This window comes from Notolepis coatsorum (genome assembly GCF_963971535.1).
Source record: "Notolepis coatsorum genome assembly, chromosome: 7".
NCBI lineage: Eukaryota > Metazoa > Chordata > Actinopteri > Aulopiformes > Paralepididae > Notolepis > Notolepis coatsorum.
Genome location: NC_140171.1, coordinates 37,788,426 through 37,811,075, shown reverse-complemented (window position 1 = coordinate 37,811,075; position 22,650 = coordinate 37,788,426). Strand labels below are relative to the sequence as shown.

Here is a 22,650-nt window from a genome sequence, read left to right as displayed (position 1 = left end):
CCAACCTCCCGTTCCTTTACAAGGTGCTGGAGAAGGTAGTTGCGAAGCAGCTCCAAGCACACCTCAGAGACAACAACATCTTCGAGAAGTTCCAGTCTGGTTTCTGCTCCACGCACAGTACAGAGACAGCCCTGGTCAGGGTAACCAACGATCTACTGATGGCGGCGGATGCTGGAACCCCATCCATTCTGGTCCTTCTCGACCTATCGGCAGCCTTCGACACGGTGGATCATTCCATTCTACTGGACTGTCTCCACTCCAATGTCGGACTCCGCGACCTAGCCCTTGGCTTATTCCAGTCCCTCTTGGCTGGTCGGACTGAGTGTGTCTCCCTCGGAGGCGCAACATCCTCCAACCACCCTGTCGCCTGCGGTGTCCCCCAGGGATCCGTCCTCGGCCCCCTGCTGTTCACCCTGTACATGCTCCCCCTCGGCCGCATCATCGACCGGCACGGTGTGTCGTTCCACTGCTACGCTGACGACACCCAGTTATATATCCGGATCACACCATCATCACCTTCATCACCCCCCACACTGACCGCTTGCCTGGAGGAGACTAAGGCGTGGATGAACCACAGGTTTCTCCAGGTCAACAGTTCCAAAACACAAGCCATGCTGATCGGTACCCCACACCAGGTCCGGTCAACCACCATCACCACCATCTCCTTCTCCGGTCAGGACATTCCCCTTTCCACCCTTGTCACCAACTTGGGCGTGAAAATGGACCCCCACCTCACATATGATACACACATCAAACACCTCTGCAAGACCTCTTTCTTTCACCTCCGAAACATCACTAAACTCCGCCCCTCACTCACCCTGGCAGATTCCGAGAAACTCATCCACGCTTTTGTTTCCTCCAGGCTGGACTATTGCAATGCACTCCTCATCGGGATCCCTAGTAAAAGCATTAAAAAACTGCAAACCATCCAGAATGTCGCTGCTAGGATCTTGATGAGGGTGCGCAAATATGATCACATCACCCCCACCCTCAGATCCCTTCACTGGCTCCCCGTGGAACACAGAATTGAGTACAAGGTGTCCCTCCTCACTCACCAGTGCGTACACGGTGGTGCCCCTGCCTATCTCAAGGAACTCCTCACCCCCCAGTCCTCCTCACGTTCCCTCCGCTCCGGCACAGCCTACCTCCTCAAAGCCCCCAGGACTAAGCTGCACTCCATGGGCGATCGCGCCTTCTGCTCTGCCGCACCCAGACTTTGGAATGCTCTCCCCATCCACCTGAGAGCACCACAATCCGTCGAGGTTTTTAAAAGGGGCCTAAAAACATTTCTTTTTAACAAGGCTTTTGCCTGAATTTTCTTTTACTTTTATTTTTACTTCTATTCATTTTACTATTATTTTTATTTTATTTTACTCTTAGGTTCTTCCATTTCACTGGTTGTTAGTCTTTTTAATTGTTTTTAATAGTTTTTATTCATTTTAAATTGTTTTATTCATTTAACATTTGTCTATATCTCCTGTAGCACTCTGAGATTCTCACGAATGGAGAGCGCGGTACAAATTGAATCTATTATTATTATTATTATTATTATTATAGGTTATGCTTAGGGTTAATCAATGTTAGGTTAGGGTTAGGCTTGTAGGTGTTATGATTAAGATTAGGGTAAGGTGTAAGACACTGACATGTAAGTGTATTGAATGTCCTCATAACATGTGTGTGTGTGTGTTGCAGGTTACATGTGCAGCCCCTCTGTACTGGATAAGGACGGGGTGAGTGCTGCAGCCATAGCAGGAGAAATGCTTTCCTACCTGGAAACCAAAAACACCAGCCTGTCCCAACAACTCACTGCCGTCTATGAAGAGTAAGACATACGTACTGCTTATCCAACTACACACACACACACACACACACACACACACACACACACACACACACACACACACACACACACACACACACACACACACACACACACACACACACACACACACACACACACACACACACACACACACGCACGCATGCATGCTGTAGAGTTAATTCACATTTAATTTAGGGCTGTCAGTTTATTGCGTTAATTAGATTAATTAATTATCGCGTTATGAAAATTAACTCTATTTATTTTTATTTATTTACACTTTTTTCTGTATTTTATTATTTTATTATTTTTTAAACAAACACATAAACAAACATGACAACACATGATTAGATATACAAGCATTGTTAAAGGGGAACTCCACTTTTTTTGGAAATTAGCTTATTTAACATCTTCCCTGGAGTTAGACAAGAAGATGCATACCTTTTTTGTCTCTGTGCGTGCATTTTAGCTTTGGGAATAGACGCTCCGTTAGCATAGCTTAGCTTCATCACTGGAAGTGAGGCAGGACAGTAGCCTTACAGTGCCTTACAGTGTATTGCAAGGTCTGACATTGACCAAACTTGATATGCATGACCTTGGTGGGCTCTAGGTCAACTCCTGAAAAGGGGGTCAATGTCAGACCTTGCAATCAAAAGTTAGGGGGCGCACTGAAATTATGGCAAGGGTTATTAGCCCCCTAACTTTTGATTGCAAAGTCTGACATTGACCCCCTTTTCAGGAGTTGACCTAGAGCCCACCAAGGTCATGCATATCAAGTTTGGTCAATGTCAGACCTTGCAATACACTGTAAGGCACTGTAAGGCTACTGTCCTGCCTCACTTCCAGTGATGAAGCTAAGCTATGCTAACGGAGCGTCTATTCCCAAAGCTAAAATGCACGCACAGAGACAAAAAAGGTATGCATCTTCTTGTCTAACTCCAGGGAAGATGTTAAATACCGTAATTCCTCTAATAGTAACCGGGTCTCAAATACAAGCCGGGTCTCTATTAATGGCCGGGTGCGCTCTTGAGCTAAGCAATTATAAGCCGGCCTCCTAATACAAGCCGGGTTACTAATATACTGAGCTGCATACTGAGCTAGTTACTTGATTTCACTTTGAAAACGTTGAAATGACCAGTGACCACCTGTAATTGCACTGTTTACTATTTCATACAGTACTTGGTTTCAATAAATGAACCCAGTACATTTTACTGGGTTCAAACTGACACAAAATGTTGATTTATTCATTATGATCAGTTTGAAAATTTGAAATATAGGCCTCCCTCTTATACAGGCCTCCTCCTAATACAAGCCTGGTACCCACTACAGTTGAAACAAATACAAGCCGGGGTTACTATTAGAGGAATTACGGTAAGCTAATTTCCAAAAAAAGTGGAGTTCCCCTTTAACAGTGCACATAAAATTAAATCACTGTTTAGATAAATGTCTTATACAAGATATGCCCCTAATACCTGCTATCTATTCCCCTACACACATATGCTCTTGCTCGCACCCCCCACCCTGGACCCCCCAATGGATAATCCATCCATTATCATTCGCTCCTAACCAGACACTACCATTATATGCTAGCTTTTATTCTCTCCACCACTTCTAACCACATTGTCAATTTGGATTCATTGAGACCCAAAATTCTTGCTGTAGATATTTCTAGATAAATCACATCGAGATATGTAAGAATCCAGACCTTTCGGCAAATTTTTTCCGGTTGAATCCATCGTGATGCTATCAGTTTTTTAGCCACTGTAATACCAGATAAAACCAGTCTCTTTAGCTGTATAGGTACTGCATACTCAAAAACATCATTCAGCAGTAATACAGAGGGGTGTACAGGTATATTCAGTATTAAGAGATTTGATAATTGCTGGGTCACTTCTTTCCAGAATATCTTAACTGGTGGGCAGTCCCAGTACATGTGCATAAATGTCCCCTCGTCCCCATTTGTACATAAGGAGCATTTGGAGTCTTGTTTAAGACCCATTCTGTTCAGACTTATAGGAGTCAAGTATGTCCTATGAATATAGTTAAGATTGATTTGTTGATGGTCCGGGTTCCTTGATGCAAGTCGAACATTTGCCCAGGCTTCTTGCCAATCAAAATCTTTTTCCAGGTCTGGTATATCCCTCCTCCAAATAGAGTCTAGGTGGAGCGTTTCATACGAGGCCGTTAGTAATTGATGATAAAAATCTGATACAAAACCTCTCGATGTCTCTCTTTCATAGAAAAATTTGTGGTATCTGTGGTGTGCAATTGGTATCCTTAATGGAACACTGTGAGCCTTCAAACATAACAATAATTGTGCGTAAAAATAATATGTGGAACCGGTGAGATAAAAAAAATTCTATTTCATCATAACTACAAATACCCTGTTTGTTGAAAACATCTCCTAATGTATGTATGTCTTGCTTTTCCCATCTAGGGAATCTTATAGGTTGTTTTCCAATCAGGAGTGCATTGTTATTGAATAAGGGAGTATGATAATGCCATTTATGTGGGTTAGAATATTTGTGTGTTTCACGCCATATCCGGATCGCATGAGTAATTATGGGGCCAAATTTCAGTTCGCATTGCTTAATTGATACTTTGGTGTATACTATGTCCTGCAGTCTCTGTGGTGCTACTATATTTACTTCTAAATTTCTCCAGGATACTGATGCTTGGGGTTCAAACCAGGTTGTCAGTGGTCTTAAAGGGGAACTATCTTATAAATGGCCTTTTTGAGTGTTTAGCATTGTTTCCTAGCTATGTGAACTTATATTAATATGATCTATGTCTCAAAATTCTCATATTGGCGCATTCTTCCAATTCTCCTCTCACAATATTCACCCTCACTGAACTGAGTCGTTTGAAAATGTGCCTATATGTGATGTCATATAGTCACTGCTGCATGTTAATGTTCAGGCGAACACGACGGTGCACAGTGGTTTAGGTGCCGCCCTGCAGCCCAGACTCAAAACAGCTCGAGATCTTGAGGTAGAAAAATGCTGTTTTTGAGGACTTGATTAGAAATACAAAACAATGAATAAAAAAAATATATATATTACAGAGGTGTTCCATAGACTCACAGGAATTGTGTAAAAGTGCCCAAATGGTGAAAGAAATAGTAAAATAGTTCCCCTTTAAAGTGTACGCCTTAAAATAGTGGAAAAGATTTGGAAATGCCATCCCTCCGTCGGCTTTGTTTCTCTGTGCGGTGGATCTTTTTATACGTGGTGGTTTGTTATTCCAAATAAATTTATATGCGGAAGAGTGTAGTTTTTTCCAGTAACCATCTGGAGGGGGTAACGGAAGCATTGAGCTGATGAAGTAGGGCTGGGCGATATAACGATAACGATAAATATTGCGATATATTTTAATAATCGATATCGAATATCGAAAAATCGTTTTTATATATATATATATATTTTTTTTGTGACCTGCAACAGGGCAGTTTTAAAACCAGAGACAGTGGACAGACTTGTCTTTCTTGCCTGCAACTTAAAGTAATGGCTTTGCTTGTCCAAATGACAATACTGACCAAATTGAGATTTATTTTTCTCTTGTCCATTTATTTTGTTTGCTTTCTAATTTAAAATACAGTTTTAAACCGTCTGTACACAGTAGGCTATGTGTGCTAGCAGAACTAGACTCCAGTCACGAGTCACGGTGCACATGTGCAGTGGTTTGTCCACCAAAAAAGCGCCAAAAGATCGAAAATAAACTAGCAGAGCCAGAACTGTTCAACTCCCCTGGAGCCACAGCCAGCAGAGAAGCCGGTTTACTTTCGCTTTTAAACCAGCTGCAGCCTGAGAACTGGAGTGTGAGGGGATGTAACACTAAAGATGGCGGCAATGACAAAGAATTGCTGCAAAATAAACATACATCTGTTGTTAAAAAAAAAGATTTTTTTTTCTTTCTTTTTTTATACTTATAACAATTCGATAATTATCGATATCGAGAAATATGATAACATTATCATATCGTTATCGCGATATGATTTCTTTTCCATATCGCCCAGCCCTATGATGAAGTTGATTCTAGGTAAGACATCCATCTTAACTATTGAAACCCGTGCCTGTACTGAGTTTTTAAGTTTTGACCACCTGTCAAAGTCGTATTTTATTTTATTTTGGATTTCTATGTAATTGTGTTTCACCGTTTGGCTTATGGTAGGGAATACTTCAACTCCCAAACATCTAAAGTGTTTAACCATTGGTATTTCTTCTGGAGGACTTGTATTTTTTGCAGGGGCGTTCAGTGGAAGGAAAGCCGACTTTGGCCAGTTTATCTTAAATCCCGATAGGTCGCCAAAGTCATTAATCAACTTGAGAAGATGAGGCATTGCGGTGTTAGGGTTTTGCATGAACAGTATTACGTCGTCCGCATATAGACTAATTTTGTGTTGTGTGCCCTTGATTACGATTGGTTATATGAGTTGGGATTGTCTTATATATTGTGCTAAAGGTTCTAGTGATAAATCGAATAGTCCGGGACTAAGAGGGCAACCCTGTCTAGAAGAGCGTGATACCGGAAATATTCCGGAGGTGATTATACCTGTTGTAATCATGGCCGATGGGTCTTTGTATAATACTTTAATCATATCAATGAATCCTTTTCCTAACCCCATCCTTTCTAATACTGCCCATGGATACGACCATTCCAGCCTATCAAAAGCTTTCATTGCATCCAGGGACAGCATCGCCTTAGGTCTGGTGTCGTCCTTGCTGGCATCTAGTACGTATAGTAATCGTCTTATGTTGTCAGTGATCAAACGGTTTCTTATGAAGCCAGTTTGATCCGGATGAACTAAAGACGTCATATGCTTTTGAAGTCTGATGGCTAATACCTTAGAGAACAGTTTGATATCAGTTCCGAGGAGGCTTAAGGGTCTATAACTACCGCACTCGGTGGGGTCTTTGTCTTTTTTAAGGAGGACTGTTATGAGTGCAATATTGTCGTTCTTATGAAAGTTCCCCTCCTTGACTGAGTATAAAATCATATTAAGTAATAGGGGTCCAATTATATCCCAGCATGAGAGGTACATTTCTGGTGGGATACCGTCTCTTCCAGGAGCCCTACCACTTTGCATTTCGGATATGGCCTTCCTGAGTTCCTCTAGTGTGATTGGTGTTTCTAACTGTTTAGCATCATCCTCTGAAAGTTTGGGGAGGTTAATTTGATTAAGATATGTGTCCATTTTGTTTTGATCGAAGGTTGTTTCTGATTTATACAAGTTGGAGTAGAATTCTTTGAATGTCGCGTTTATTTCTTTGGTGTCTGTTACAAGTCCTTGTTGTGCTTTAATGGAAGTTTTTTTTATAATTTTTTTTCTTCATTTATTCCATAAGAACGTAGAATACACTTTTACAGACTTTTTTTAATATGGTCCATTTGCATGTTCTTGGTATCTGATTCTAGGGACATCTATGGATCTCAGGGAATGTATTCCCAGTGTCAGAAATACTGTGTGTTACTAGGCTTGAGTAAATTGTAATGAACCAAAGGAGAATATCAATTAAAATTATATTTTTTTTATCTACTTTTTCTCCCCATCTTTCTATTTTTCTCCCATCCCAATTTCGTATTATCCAATTCTTCCCTCCCCTGTCTCGAACGTTGCTAGACCATGCCTCCCACTGGTTGGCTGCAATGTGGACGAAGCCTTGCATCACGTGTCCCCTCCGGTACACGAGGAGGCAGCTGTCGCATCTTTTCACCTGTACAGCGTGATCTCTCAGTGGCGAGGAGTAGCACGTGGGAGGCTCACGCTGCCCCCGATACTTTCCTGATTCTGCTGTACAGGCGCACCAACCGACCTGTAGGAGTCGCTGTCCACAACGTCCGATCCCCACCCACCGGCTTTCCCACCCCTAATACTGCCAATTGTATTAGTATGAACGACCAGCCCAGCCGGAAGCAACGCAGAGAGCTGGGCTCGAACCCAGCATCTCCTGCGTTAGTGGCGAGCGCCTTGCCGCCCAATTAATTTTTTTTTAATCTTTGACTGTGAATAACACCATGCTAAAATTTACCAGACCTGAAAAATCTAAGCAAATTAATAAATGGAAGATGATTAAACCGAAGGTTTTGTAGATACAGTACTGAATTCTGCCATCCGGACACATGCAATTTGAAATAGTTTCAAGTTTCAAGTTTCTTTAATAGTTGTCATACAGAAGTACAGAATACTTTCATACAAAATGCTTCTTACTGTTACGCTCCAGAGACTGTGCTAGACAAGATAGTATCAAATAACATAGTATAGCATGTAATTTAGAAGAAGAAAATGAGGTCACAGTGTTCGGTATAGACATATGTACAATGTTCTGAGTTACCATATAATATACAATACTATGCAGTGTACTAATGTACAGTACTATCTAGTGCAAAGCAGAAATGGGATGAGGTACAATTTAGGTACAATTTACAGTAAGGTGTATGAGTTGTAGTGCAATCCTTCATCAATAAATATAAAGTGTGGGGAGTGGGTGCTACAGTGTGTTTGTTTAAAGTGGGTGTGTGCTATAAAGTGTGTGGAGTGGGTGCTACAGTGTGTTTGTTTAAAGTGAGTGTGTGCGTGTGGATGTGTGTGCTATGTGCGTTTGGTGGTTGTTGTTGTGTAGTGTTCATTCATTGTTCGTTTAGCAGCCTGATGGCCTGGGGATAGAAGCTTCTTCTGAGTCTTTCTGTGCTCGCCTTGAGACTCCGGTATCGCTTGCCTGACCGCAGCAGTTCAAAGAGGCAGTTGTTCGGGTGACTGGAGTCTTTAATGATTCTCTTAGCCTTGCCCTTGCAACGCTTGTTGTAAATGTTCTGGAGGGTGGGGAGCCCCCCTCCAATTGTGCGTTCGGCTGAACGTGTCACTCTTTGTAGTCTGCTTCGGTCTTGTGCAGTGCTATTCCCAAACCAGGAGGTGATGTTGCCGGTCAAGATGCTCTCTATTGTACATGAGTAGAAGTTCTTAAGGATCTTCTGACTGACTTGGAACTTCCTTAGGCGCCTGAGGAAGTAGAGGCGTTGTCGTGCCTTCTTCACAACACTGTCAATGTGTGTGGTCCATGTCAAGTCCTCGGATATGTAGGCTCCGAGGTACTTAAAGCTGTTGACTCTCTCAACCGGTGCCCCGTCGATGCTGAGGGGGCTGTAGTCCTTGACCCCCGACCTCCTGAAGTCCACAATCATCTCCTTTGTTTTGCTGACGTTCAGGGAGAGGCTGTTTTCCTGGCACCATCCCGCCAGGACCTTGACCTCTTCCAGGTAGGCCCTCTCGTCGTTGGCAGAGATCAGGCCCACCACCACTGTGTCGTCAGCAAATTTGATGATTGTATTGCTACTCCGCTGAGCCACACAGTCGTGTGTGTACAGGGAGTAGAGGAGGGGACTCAGAACACAGCCCTGGGAGGCCCCTATGTTGAGGGTGATGGATGAGGAGGTGCAGTTGCCTGCTCTCACCACCTGGGGTCTGCCAGTCAAATATGATTATAGAATATAGAATATCAGGCATAAAATGGTTATGCGATTAAAATGCAATTAATTAGATTAATTAATTACAAATCCTGTAATTAATTAGATAAAAAAATGTAATCGCCTGACAGCACTAATTTAATTAAATCAGTTCAATATGGAAACTGCAATGAATGCTCAACGGCTCTGGTTCAGAGTTGAGGACATGACCACGTGTGTCTCGTTCCTCACACTTTAAAGATATGCTCTGGTTCAGAGTTGAGGACATGACCATGTGTGTCTCGTTCCTCACACTTTAAAGATATGCTCTGGTTCAGAGTTGAGGACATGACCACGTGTGTCGTTTCTCACAGGACAAGTTTGCACTCAGACCTTATCTCTGAAGTTGGCCGGTGCAACAGAAATGCTTTTTGAATGGATGTGTCTCCCCTTTAAAACACATAGGCTGTCATTGTAAAGAGTCTACCTGCAGATGCATTTGTGTGGAAATTGGTCATAAGAGGCGCTGGACTTATTCCTCCTTTTCTCAGGAGCAAGTATCACGCAGACAAAATGAACTTAACTTGCTGCACATGACATGACACACCTTCATTGAGAGGAAACAATCCCAGGTGTGCAGCTGGTATTGATCTGAGGTCTGAATTGGAAATCACACAATGTTGGTGTAAGAGCCAATTTACATGGTAAGGTGCTATATGTTATATTTTATGTATTTGTTTGGACTTATGTATTTATGTTGATTTTTGCCTGTATACAGCCATGCCTGCCAAATTAGGTTTATGGCATCAGTTCCCGTTGCTCACCAGTAGGTGACTTACTTAGCTACTTAATGGGTAATGATGACAGCAGGTGTGTTTGGTTACCGGCAGAGCCTAACAGTTTTTGACCGCCATTGTCGTACGTTGCCGTTTGGTGAATTTGTTTTGTTTGTGGATAGTAATGTTTTGTTGTGCAAGGTAGTATCGTTCACTTTATATATTACATGCAAATTGTGCATATTGGTAATTATTGTGTGGTGTAAATAAACCAATTTGGGGTATTATTGCAACAGACCTTGTGGACATTCTATATTTCAACCAGACGAGTATCCAGCACGAGCCACAGACGCGTCAACTATGTTCTATCTGGTTTTCAGCCTCCTCAGGGCTTTATAGATTTATTGTTTTTGTTTAGCCAAGTCAAGTTAGTTTAAGCCCTTACAGTTGGCATTAAGCCCACGAGTAGTCCACAATGTTAACATGCACAGTGTTCTTCTTCTGTGGTCACAGGGAGCCTGCTGTAATGCAACATGCACAGCGTTCTTCTGTGTTCACAGGGAGCCTGCTGTAATGCAACATGCACAGCGTTCTTCTTCTATGGTCACAGGGAGCCTGCTGTAATGCAACATGCACAGCGTTCTTCTCTGGTCACAGGGAGCCTGCTGTAACGCAACATGCACAGCGTTCTTCTTCTCTGGTCACAGGGAGCCTGCTGTAATGCAACATGCACAGCGTTCTTCTTCTGTGGTCACAGGGAGCCTGCTTTAATGCAACATGCACAGCGTTCTTCTGTGGTCACAGGGAGCCTGCTGTAATGCAACATGCACAGCGTTCTTCTTCTGTGGCCACAGGGAGCCTGCTGTAATGCAACATGCACAGTGTTCTTCTTCTGTGGTCACAGGGAGCCTGCTTTAATGCAACATGCACAGCGTTCTTCTGTGGTCACAGGGAGCCTGCTTTAATGCAACATGCACAGCGTTCTTCTTCTGTGGTCACAGGGAGCCTGCTTTAATGCAACATGCACAGCGTTCTTCTTCTGTGGTCACAGGGAGCCTGCTGTAACGCAACATGCGCAGCGTTCTTCTTCTGTGGCCACAGGGAGCCTGCTGTAATGCAACATGCACAGCGTTCTTCTTCTGTGGCCACAGGGAGCCTGCTGTAACGCAACATGCGCAGCGTTCTTCTTCTGTGGCCACAGGGAGCCTGCTGTAATGCAACATGCACAGCGTTCTTCTTCTGTGGCCACAGGGAGCCTGCTGTAATGCAACATGCACAGCGTTCTTCTTCTGTGGCCACAGGGAGCCTGCTGTAATGCAACATGCACAGCGTTCTTCTTCTGTGGCCACAGGGAGCCTGCTGTAATGCAACATGCACAGCGTTCTTCTTCTGTGGCCACAGGGAGCCTGCTGTAACGCAACATGCGCAGCGTTCTTCTTCTGTGGCCACAGGGAGCCTGCTGTAACGCAACATGCACAGCGTTCTTCTTCGGTGGCCACAGGGAGCCTGCTGTAACGCAACATGCACAGCGTTCTTCTTCGGTGGCCACAGGGAGCCTGCTGTAACGCAACATGCACAGCGTTCTTCTTCGGTGGCCACAGGGAGCCTGCTGTAACGCAACATGCACAGCGTTCTTCTTCGGTGGCCACAGGGAGCCTGCTGTAACGCAACATGCACAGCGTTCTTCTTCTGTGGCCACAGGGAGCCTGCTGTAACGCAACATGCACAGCGTTCTTCTTCGGTGGCCACAGGGAGCCTGCTGTAATGCAACATGCGCAGCGTTCTTCTTCTGTGGCCACAGGGAGCCTGCTGTAACGCAACATGCACAGCGTTCTTCTTCTGTGGCTAACATCTAGCTGGATAGCTTTCTACTGAACACACAGAGAAATAACTGGTATCTATCTTTTTGTCTCACTCTGGAGAAGACTGTAAGAGAATTCCCCATAATGTTGGTATGTTCCTTTTTAATGCATAAAATATATCCAAAATACTTGATATACATTTTGGGGCGAAAGACAAATAAGATGCCTCAATGCTAATCCCATTATATTCCAAAAATGCAGATGCTTAAAAAAATTTGGAAACAAAATAAGATGAATTATTTTCTATAATGACTTTTCGATTTCATGCCAGCAATCGCTTTCCTATGAGTCACTTTCATACGAGTCTTCCTCTTCCTTCTCTCCTCATCACCAGGTATGGCTATCACATCACCAAGAACTCCTACTTCATCTGCCGTGACCAGGAGGTGATCCGAGGCCTGTTCGAGCGCCTGCGTAACTTCGACGACAAGAAGGGCTCCTACCCCGAACAGTGTGGTGGTTTCACAGTCACTGCTGTACGAGACCTGACCACCGGCTATGACAGCAACCAGTCCAACAACAAGGCTGTAAGGACACGGACACACACACGGACACGGACACACACATACACGCACACACACAAACCATAACCACTGACTCCAAAATCTGCCTTTTTTAAATTGGGGTCAGGGCTGTCTTCAATCAACTAGTCTTTAGTCTGAAATTGATCATATTCACACGGAGGCCATTTTGCTTTTAGGGTGGAAAGGAATCCCATCCTGAGCATGACATGAGAGCAAAATGGCCATTGATTGATTGATTGAATATTTTATTAACAGATTGCAGAATGGGTACAATACAGTACGGCTCAATACACACAATTGTTAAGGGGATGCAGACCAGAGAAAGACTTTCGTCTTGTTTACATCAGGGTCTCCCATTTTCAATTCATAACATTTATGACATACAGATATATAGTACTGTTACATCCAGACATTTATGACATACAAGATATACAAATATACAGTACTGTTTATTTACAGACAGAGTTTCAAAAAGAGAATATATACATTTGAGGGGGAGGAAACTGTACATTGGTGGGGTTGGGGTTTGGACATTTACCGTGTAAATATGGTCAATGTATCCCTGATTATAGGCAAAGTCAGAAACACACAGCACCTCCATCTCCAGACAGTTTTCAAGTAATATTTCACACAGAGCATAAGTCTGCGAACAGTCCAGGATCTCTTCTGGATTACCTTGGTAGTCAATCTCAAAATTATTTGAAAGCTGCACTAAGGACGATCGGCACATTGTGGCCGTTAGAGGTAACTGCACCTTGTTTTAAACATGGCGAAAATGGAGAGAAACAAAAAAGCAAGGTAACTTTGGGCAACATTTTTAAATGTGTCGTTCACAATTCATCCTCTCAAGATGAGACTGTTGCCTTTTGTGGATTTGGTGGCGCTGGTTGTGCCTCAACCAGAAGAGCTCAAACAGGGTTTTTCACTGTGTTTTATGCATCGCTGTTGGGAGGGATTTCTCTTGATCTGCCCAAAAAAGTTCAATAGTGCAGGTTTAAGTAACTGTCCTCAGATTCAAGTTTCAAGACTGAAATAAATAATCATCTGGGGTCAAAATAAATATAACAAAAATGATCAATTAACAATAATTGTACATCTTGTCCTGTGTGTGGAATTTAATCTCGTGGCCTTCAACTGTTCCTCCAAACCTTATATTTCTTCACCTCTCTCTCTCTCTCTCTCTCTCTCTCTCTCTCCCTGCGTCCCCCTCCTCCCCAGGTTCTCCCCACCTCCAGCTCCAGTCAGATGATCACGTTCTCCTTCTCCAACGGGGGCGTGGCCACCTTGAGGACCAGTGGCACCGAACCGAAGATCAAGTACTACACCGAGCTCTGCGCCGCTCCCGGCAACAGGTCGGTCACCTGTTTTAGAGACCAGTCCAGTATCCAGCTGTTAGCCTGACGCGTCAGACCCGCAGGACACGACACAAGCTAGCTCTCCCTGGGGTCGGACAGGCGTACGTTGGAATGTAAACAAAATGGCCTCCCGGTGGAAATGGTCGTCAGTACCATCCATTTGACTTACCGTGGTGGTATCTCGTCTTTCATCCTGGAATCAATTCCTGGTGATGTCGTCTCATTAAAATATAGTCTCAGTTTCTCTGTTACTAAGGCAACGGGCTGTCAGTGTGTGTACAAGGGCTTCTATACCATACCTGCCAACACTCCTGTTTTTTAACCCTTTTCCCCCACTGTGCTCCTGTTTAGTAATTTCTCCCGTTAATCTCTAGTTTTTCCCTACAAAAAGGTTCTTAATTGGGTATACCATAATGACATGAACTAAGTCTGGCTTTCTATGGGCGATATGTATGTTGCCTGATTAGATTGAGAAAATGTCTAATATTCTTCATACACTACTTAAAACAGTACTTTAAGTGTAAATGAGTTTGAATATGGCCACCAGTGATGTCATCAGTATCAGATATTAGAAAGGTCTTTATTGCCAAGTAAGCTAGCTTGCACATACAAGGAATTTGTCTTGGTCATTTGGTGCATCAACATTAACAAACAATAGCAACACTTACAAAGCAAGTAGGAGTAAATTAATTGTTTTAAAAATGTAAGTAGAATAGAATAAAACGGAATATATAAACTAAATTAGAATAAAAATACAATAGAATAGAATATAGGACAGGACATCATCTGGGACATTGAATCCTTGTGTTGTGTTAATTACAGCTCAATGAAATGATAAAAGTAGCAGTTCCTATAAGACACGGTATTGCTATTCTTTCATCTACATTATTTTATGGTGCTGTAATTAATACAATTGGTGGCCATATTCAAACAAATTTTACTCTCAATAACTGTCAAAAATGTGTCAAGTCTCTCTCTGCTGATTTTCACGAGGGGACTAAATGTATGTATGTATACTTTTTGATGTACCAATAGAGAGCTAACTTGCATAGAGTTCCAGGGCTCTCACGTGTTATTTGGTATTTTATATCACTGTATTGGTTTTGTTAAAAAAAAATTACTACAAATATTAGTCATGTTTTTGGATATGTTTTGCGCAGGCATTTTGGTGTCTTTAAAAATGCTCTCTCTCCCCCTCTCTCCTATCAGTGATGTCCAGCAGCTACAGAAAGAGCTGGATGACCTGGTTGATGCCATAGTAGAGAACTTCTTCCAACCAAAGAAGAACAAACTGCAGCCCAAGCCAGTGTGACACACAAACACACATGCACGCACACACATGCACACACATGCACACACACACACACACACACACACACACACACACACACACACACGCACACACAACCACTAGTGACTGTATCTGACCAGCAGTTCACACAAACACACATGCACGCACACACACAACCAGCAGTGACTGTCTCTGACCAGCACTTCACACGCAGTCTTAATGTAGATGGGAGGATTGTTGACATAATAAAGGTTTGACATTTGGTTTTGTAACTTACTTTTTTTTCTTCACTGTTCAGACATGCAAGACTTTAGGGCTGGGGAAAATAATTATCTAGTGAATCGTTCAATCAAATCGATTCTTAAAATCCCAAGATCCATCTTTGAATTCCATGCCTGTTTTCAGTGGATGTGTGAAGATCTTGGTTAAACGTTATTTCTAGCACGCCTCTTGTCCTGCAGATCATGTCTAGAGTTTCTGCTCAACTACTACGGAAACTCAGTTGACTAAATTACATCTTATGACAACGATGGCAGGCCCCCCCCCCCCCCCGAAACCTGCGTTGGGATTAGAGGATCAAGCAAAGAGGGTGGATTTGAGATAGGTCAGTTGAATTGGGGAATCGGTGCTGATGCCCAGCCCTACAAGACTTGCAGCGTCGGTGAAACACCTGGATCCTGTTATTGTTCGATGAATCGGTCTTCATAATGATTGGCCAGCAGTATGGTTTGTGGTCACCTCTACCTCTATTGTCCATCCCTGTTTTAGGGCGCAATGTTTCAGTGCCTGTATACCTATTCCACCTATCACAAAATACTAGAACAGTTACTTAGCCTGTATACTTATTCCACCTATCACAAAATACTGTAATAGTTACTTAGCCTGTATACTTATTCCACCTATCACAAAATACTGTAATAGTTACTGTACTTAGCCTGTATACTTATTTCACCTATCACAAAATACTGTAATAGTTACTTTACCTTTTTTGTACCTTAATGGATTTTCTGATTTTCTGACTACCACTGTGAAATGCTGGAGATCTAAAATGAGAATGTAAAATACTAATTGTATTGCAGTCATCTTTTGAGTATTGGGGTGGATAAATACAGTATATACTGTAGCATAATATATGGACTTGTAATCCATTCCGTTATATTGATATCTTAAACTAGCTATAGCCAGCGTCACTGAAGATTGTAAATGATGACTGTGAAATTGTACTTTCAAGGACCATGTGAGATTGTAATGATCTCCTTTTAAAGACTGCAAATAGTTTGAATATAGTTTTTATTTTTTCTGTTTCTGATTTTCTCTGATTTTCTCCCCGTCCCAATTAGTCGTTGTGCCAATTCCCCCCCCCCCCCCCCCCCCTCCCCTACCTGCCGCTGTATGCATGTTCTCCTACGAGTCGGTACAAGGGCGCCCCGAGTCGATCGCATGCTTCCACAACGCCAGATTCCCACCCGCCAGCTTCCCCACCCCCTAATACTGCCAATTGTATTAGTGTGAACGGCCAGCCAAGCTGGTGGCAACGCCGAGAGCTGGACTCGAACCCAGCATCTCCTGCGTTGGTGACGAGCGCAATCTCCGCTACGCCACCTGACCGCCCTGAATATAGTTTATTTTAACTAAATTATAAATTAGTTATAAGTAGAGTATAATGAATGTATTAATTCACGAGAAAATGCTTTAGGACATTGATTTTAAGCTTTGATTGTACAGCACTTTGGTTGGCTCTTGTGCTTTTAAACGTGCTATATAAATAAATTACTTACTTACTTACTTACTTACTTACTTACTTACTTACTTACTTACTTACTTCCTCCGAGACGTGCGCCGACAGCCAGTGACGTCTTTTCACTTGGCAGCAAGGACTCTCATTGGTGAAGTGTAACGCGTGGGAGGGCACGCTATCTCCACCAAGTCCTGCCCTGCTTAGCAAGCGCCGAGACCTGACCTGTAGGCGTCGCTGTCCACAACGCCAGATTCCCACCCGCCAGCTTCCCCACCCCCTAATACTGCCAATTGTATTAGTGTGAACGGCCAGCCAAGCTGGTGGCAACGCCGAGAGCTGGACTCGAACCCAGCATCTCCTGCGTTGGTGACGAGCGCAATCTCCGCTACGCCACCTGACCGCCCTGAATATAGTTTATTTTAACTAAATTATAAATTAGTTATATAAGTAGAGTATAATGAATGTATTAATTCATGAGAAAATAGGTTGACTTGTGTAGGCTATTTAATGTGTTCTAGTTCTATGTTATTATTGATGCTGACGTGATTAGGTGGAGTTGCGCGCCCTCTTGGGGTTTGTTTTGGGGAAGAGTTGGGGCGCGCGCCTGTCACAGGTCCGTTATGTTATTGGAGTGGAAAGAAGGAGGGGAATAAAGGAAAACCTGTTATGTTGATGATCAGCTATCAAGTCTCCCGTGATTTTATTACACTATAAAATCACGGGAGCTGATCACCCAACTCTTCCCCAAAACAAACCCCAAGAGGGCGCGCAACTCCACCTGATTGAGTGATTGAAAACGTTATTAACAGATGCAGAATGGGTACAGTACAGACTACAGTACAGCTCAATACATACAATTGTTAAGGGGATGCAGACCAGAGAAAGACTTTCGTCTTGTTTACATCAGGGTCCCCCATTTTCAATTCATCATATAATATATCCCTAATCACGTCAGCATCAATAATAACATAGAACACATTGTGTTAAATAGCTTACACTTGTATACGTTTTAATGCCATTCCATTTCAAAGAGGCCACCATTGCAATGTTTGTGATTACAAGAGTCCATACCGCCCTCAACTGGTCAAAAACGGGTCACACCAACTATACTTTATTGATTTAAAATAAAGAAAAAATGCAACAAAACGTCTGTGCCAATGCTATCCAAAGGGACTCCCCCACACCACAACGTTAAACATAAGTGAGATGGTCTCACTGTCGACATTAATAGTCTAGTTTCGTTTAGAAAGTCAGTGGGTTACCTCACCTTTGTTGTTAGTAGTTACCCCTTTCAACATGCTGTGCTGTACTTTTGTGCAAGAGTTTTGCCTCGATAAAGAACGGTTTCTAACAATGAATTGCTTCTGGTGTGTGTGTGCGTGTAGACAGTGAGAGAGAGTGAGAGATCATGGGGGACCCTGATGGAAACAAGACAAACGTCTTTCTCAGGTCTGCATCCCCTTAACAATTGTATTGAGCCATACTGTATTGTACCCATTCTGCAATCTGTTAAATAAAGTTTTCATTCATTCATTCATTCATTCATTCATTCATTCATTCATTCATCACTTCTCCATCCATCCGACATGCTGGCACCATGCACTCTCCATGCCCCGTGCGGGTGGAGAGAGACCGGGGGTGGCTGCTAGCGGTCGCCACTGTATTCTATTATTAGCTATTTGCAGGGCTGTATACCAATGCACACTGTTCCGGTGTTTACTTTAGGCTGAGCTACCGCACGGACAGAGAAGAACACACAGACCGACTACTACACCTCCCCGTGGTGTTCAGCCTTCAACGCCGCATTCGGCACAGAGAGAAGAGTGCGATCAGAAGTACTGCATCTGCGGCAAGGTGAGGTGGTTCAATATCGCTGGTGGGTTGGGGGGACAGGAACATGCTCGTTATTATACAGATGAGAACACCCAAGAACGGTATTTTGTCACATTGATGACATGTATTACGTTCTGTATACAAATGTATCGCACTTGCCTTTACTGTCGTGTTACAAATGCTGTGCGTAAAATGACTTGGTTCGTGCGTAAAATTGTGCTGATTGGCCATTTGGTCCATTGAATAAATGAGAAGTGTGAGGTGGGTCGTGTGGGGCTGCACTCTTCCGCACAGTATATCATCAATGCACCAGTTTATGTATAGTAATTCGCTTTAGCGTTGCTTCTTGAAACTTGCATTCATGTACCAGGAAGTTTACAAATCGGGAACATGGTTCATCACATCATCATTCACTCTTGTCTGAATTTACGTGAAGACATGTTCGCATTATAACGTAAAATAAGAGGTAGGAGATTGAAAGTCTTTATCTCTTTTTTTTTCTTTCCACCGTGTGCCTTCTATTGTAGTATTGTAGTAGGTGTGTTGCTTCCACGTTTTGTTTTATTTGTCACATGTATGTATATATAAGGTTATTGTAGCCTATGAACGTCCTATGAACGTCAATTGCAGTATGTCCTTCAAACAATCTGGCCATTGTTTTTCTTCATACTGTTGATTTGACCCACTAGTTGTAAGATAGCATGGGTGATTAGGTTACCCACTGTTGGCACACCACCGGTATGTGTGTCACTGTCATCACAAGGTGAACTGTGTTTGTTGATTGTGGAGTGGAGTAGGCAATGCAGGTCTGTTGCACCTGATCTCACTCAGCGTCACCACCGACCTGGAAATGAGAGCTACACACACGGTGAAGCATGTGTGCGATGGCAAAAATGCAGAGCATGTCTGTCCCCTTGAGACTTGGCCAGTCCTGTAGAGCGTAGGTCAACAGACGAGCTGGATGTTGCTTGTGGGGAAACACCAGAGTGTGTTGAAAGCTAGGTGTGTTCCTTGTTGTACTGAGTGACCTCTAACTGACCCACTGTCTGCTAGTGGGCCATGCTTGGCAGCACTGTGGCTGCCTTGACACAGCATCATGCATTGCAGTATGAGTGTCTGAGAGCTGTGCTGACCCTAGCCACCGGGAACATGGCTACTGTAGCTTGAGTAAGCTACCATGGAGCTAATGTTTAGGATATGCTGATCTGTGATCAGTTTGGCTTTTAAAGTCTTAGTGAAAAAGTGATTATAGTCAAAGTGGACCGCTCTTCCAAGAACACCAATAGATTGGATAATAAGTGGAAGTCTGCCAAAGTGGCTTCACTAAGTTGATTTCTCTAGATCTTTGTCAAACTAATAAGTGGAAGTCTGCCAAAGTGGCTTCACTAAGTTGATTTCTCTAGATCTTTGTCAAACTAATAAGTGGAAGTCTGCCAAAGTGGCTTCACTAAGTTGATTTCTCTAGATCTTTGCCAAACTAAACAGATATTTTACTGGCTCAAATGTCCCTTTATCTGGTGTGTCATACTGTTGGGAGTTTCCCCCTTCAACGATGAACGTGAAATGGTGTGATTATCCCAGCAGGTGTGTGTTCTGTTACCTCATCCATCTCCGCCAGCCCTGGATGGAGCAATGGAGGGACTCTACTTTGACGTGAAGCCCAGAGGAGATGAAGCCCCCAGCCCAGGCACAGCTGAGAAGATGTCTCTCCCTAAACTCGCCTCAAACCGCCGCTCATGTCCGTCTCTCTCCACCACACTGTCCGCTCCCACCTTCAACAAACTGCCCACTGCCAGAAGGAGGTCTCATCCCAGAACTGGAGGAGCACCAGTGGTGGTGGAGGAGGAGGAGGAGGAGGAGGAGGAGGTGCGATACAGGCTCACCTTGGTGGGTTCTCTGCCAGTCCACTACCTGACCACCATGGCGATGCTGCCCTGGGTGGTGGCTGAGATCGGGAGACCCCGGCCAGGGGAGAGGGAATCGGGCGTCGGAAGACGCGCTGGTGGTGGTGGTCACACGGGCACAGGCAGCCGGGGGGGACAGTCGGACCCATCCAAACAGAATCAGACGGTGTTTCTGTGCGTGTCGGCATCGTGGGTGCAGTGCGTGGGTGTCTGGGCAGACGGGGTCCCTGAGGGGGCCGCCTGGGACCCGCTGTCACACACGGTGCTGTTTGAGTGTCTCCCACACCGAGTGACCAAGCTGATCCACAACAGCCGGGAGCCCAGCAGCTTTGGCTGCCTGGTCAGAGACACGCGACACTGTGCCTGTTACGTCTTCCAGTGCCAAGACAGCTCCAAGGTAGGAATGTGTGAGTGTGTCTGTCTGTGTGAGTGTTTGTGTGTGAATGGTGGAAATTACAATCCCCGTTCGAAAGGATTTTATGCACTTTGCTGTTCCCAATGTCTGAACAGAAATGGGAAAGAAAGCTTTTAGTTTTTCCCGCACCTACTGCATGGAACAATCTCCAGTCCGAGCTTGGTAACACTGAATGTATTTAAGGCTATGGTGAAGCCTATTGTAACCATGTTTTCTGTGTGCAAATGTTTTATCTGACCATTTTGTAACGTTACTTTTATCTGTAATGTCTATGTGTGTATGTTGAAACTTTGTGTTGCCGCTATTCTTGGCCAGGTCTCCCTTGTAAAAGAGATCCTGGATCTCAATTGGGACAAACCTGGTTAAATAAAGGCTAAATAAAAATAAAAAATAAAAACAGCCGGGAGCCCAGCAGCGTTGGCTGCCTGGTCAGAGACACACAACACTGTGCCTGTTACGTCTTCCAGTGCCAAGACAGCTCCAAGGTAGGAATGTGTGAGTGTTTGTGTGAGTGTTTGTGTGTGGGCAGTGAATGTGTTGTTGAATATGAGAGGTGACGTGACATTAAACACAAGTCTCACATAGACTCACTGTACCGTACGTACACATGCGCTTGCATGATAATGAACACGCACACAGCAGACATTCTCAGCTGCTTAAAGTTCAAAGTAGAGATGGCCTCTCAGATTTCCACACTTAGTGCAGAGGTGAAGGAGAAAAAGGTTAAAATGACACGCACAATGGGAGAGAGCTCGGCAAGAACCTCCCGATACTTGATAGCAAAGTTTGTGTGTGTGTGGTGTGCATGAGTATATAAGTATTTATTATTGGCTGAGATCGGTATTTATTATTGGCTGAGATCTGTATTTATTATTGGCTGAGATCGGTATTTATTATTGGCTGAGATCAGTGTTTATTATTGGCTGAGATCAGTGTTTATTATTGGCTGAGATCAGTATTTATGGATACAGTCACATGGCTTCATGTGCTTCTCACAGACGTACACCAACATGCATGACAAACATGTGTTCTACACTCTAACGCACCCCTGACCTTACAGATGGCGTTATTTGAAATGTGGAAATTGGAGGACTAACTGGTGATCTTGCTCCAGCATCCAACTGAATCAGTTTTCTTTTGTTTCTTACTTTCTTTTAATTATTTTCTTATAATGTAACTTGGGTCCAGATATAAACAATACTATACTGAAAAATGCCTCCAGGTTATGCTGAGTGAATGTTGGTCCGCCAAGAGTGCACTTCTGGTGATGTTGCTGGCAACCCTTAAAGAGATATTTCACTTCATTTCACAAGTTGCAGCCGTCTTACCTCTATGGAAGTGCATCTAACAGCGACCACTGCTGTCAACACCACTATTCCTCCCAGGTAAATGCTCCTCATTTACTTCCATTAATTTTCTTTGTATTACCGGTATCTTCCCCCCCCTCCTTTTTCTGTTTTTCTCCCATCCCAATGTTAGTCGTTATGCCAATTCCCAATCCCCTTCCTGGTCGTTGCGCACTCTACCCCCTACCGTCGGTCTGGGAGGGCGGAGACTATCATGCTTCCTCCGACACATGTGCAGCCAGCCCACCGCTTCTTTTCACCTGGCAGTGCAGACTCTCACTGGGGGAGTGTAACGTGTGGAAGGGTCAAACTACCTCCCCCAGATCCTTCCCTCGCTGTGCAGGCGC

The 22,650-nt window shown here is 43.7% G+C and overlaps 2 protein-coding genes across 3 annotated transcripts in view; both read left to right on the top strand.

Annotated features, from left to right (window-relative positions):
* The window catches only part of pgm2 (phosphoglucomutase 2), a 46,086-nt gene extending 25,630 nt beyond the window's left edge, over positions 1 to 20,456 (top strand). Inside the window, exons 10-15 of one of the 2 annotated variants that reach the window (XR_014619907.1) lie at positions 1,693 to 1,822; positions 12,232 to 12,424; positions 13,640 to 13,773; positions 14,986 to 15,318; positions 18,531 to 18,659; positions 20,220 to 20,456. Coding sequence is in view for 1 of the 2 variants with exons in the window: in XM_084318725.1 (XP_084174851.1) it covers positions 1,693 to 1,822; positions 12,232 to 12,424; positions 13,640 to 13,773; positions 14,986 to 15,088 (560 nt within the window). In the remaining variant the exon portion in view is untranslated. Of the gene's footprint in view, positions 1 to 1,692; positions 1,823 to 12,231; positions 12,425 to 13,639; positions 13,774 to 14,985; positions 18,160 to 18,530; positions 18,660 to 20,219 lie in introns of those variants that run through there. The other variant, XM_084318725.1, reaches the window with a different exon arrangement.
* A 77-nt stretch (positions 20,457 to 20,533) lies between these two features.
* The window catches only part of tbc1d1 (TBC1 (tre-2/USP6, BUB2, cdc16) domain family, member 1), a 182,643-nt gene continuing 180,526 nt past the window's right edge, over positions 20,534 to 22,650 (top strand). Inside the window, exon 1 of the mRNA XM_084318722.1 lies at positions 20,534 to 20,939. Coding sequence (XP_084174848.1) covers positions 20,559 to 20,939 — 381 coding nt within the window. The 5' untranslated portion in view covers positions 20,534 to 20,558. The remainder of the gene's footprint in view (positions 20,940 to 22,650) is intronic.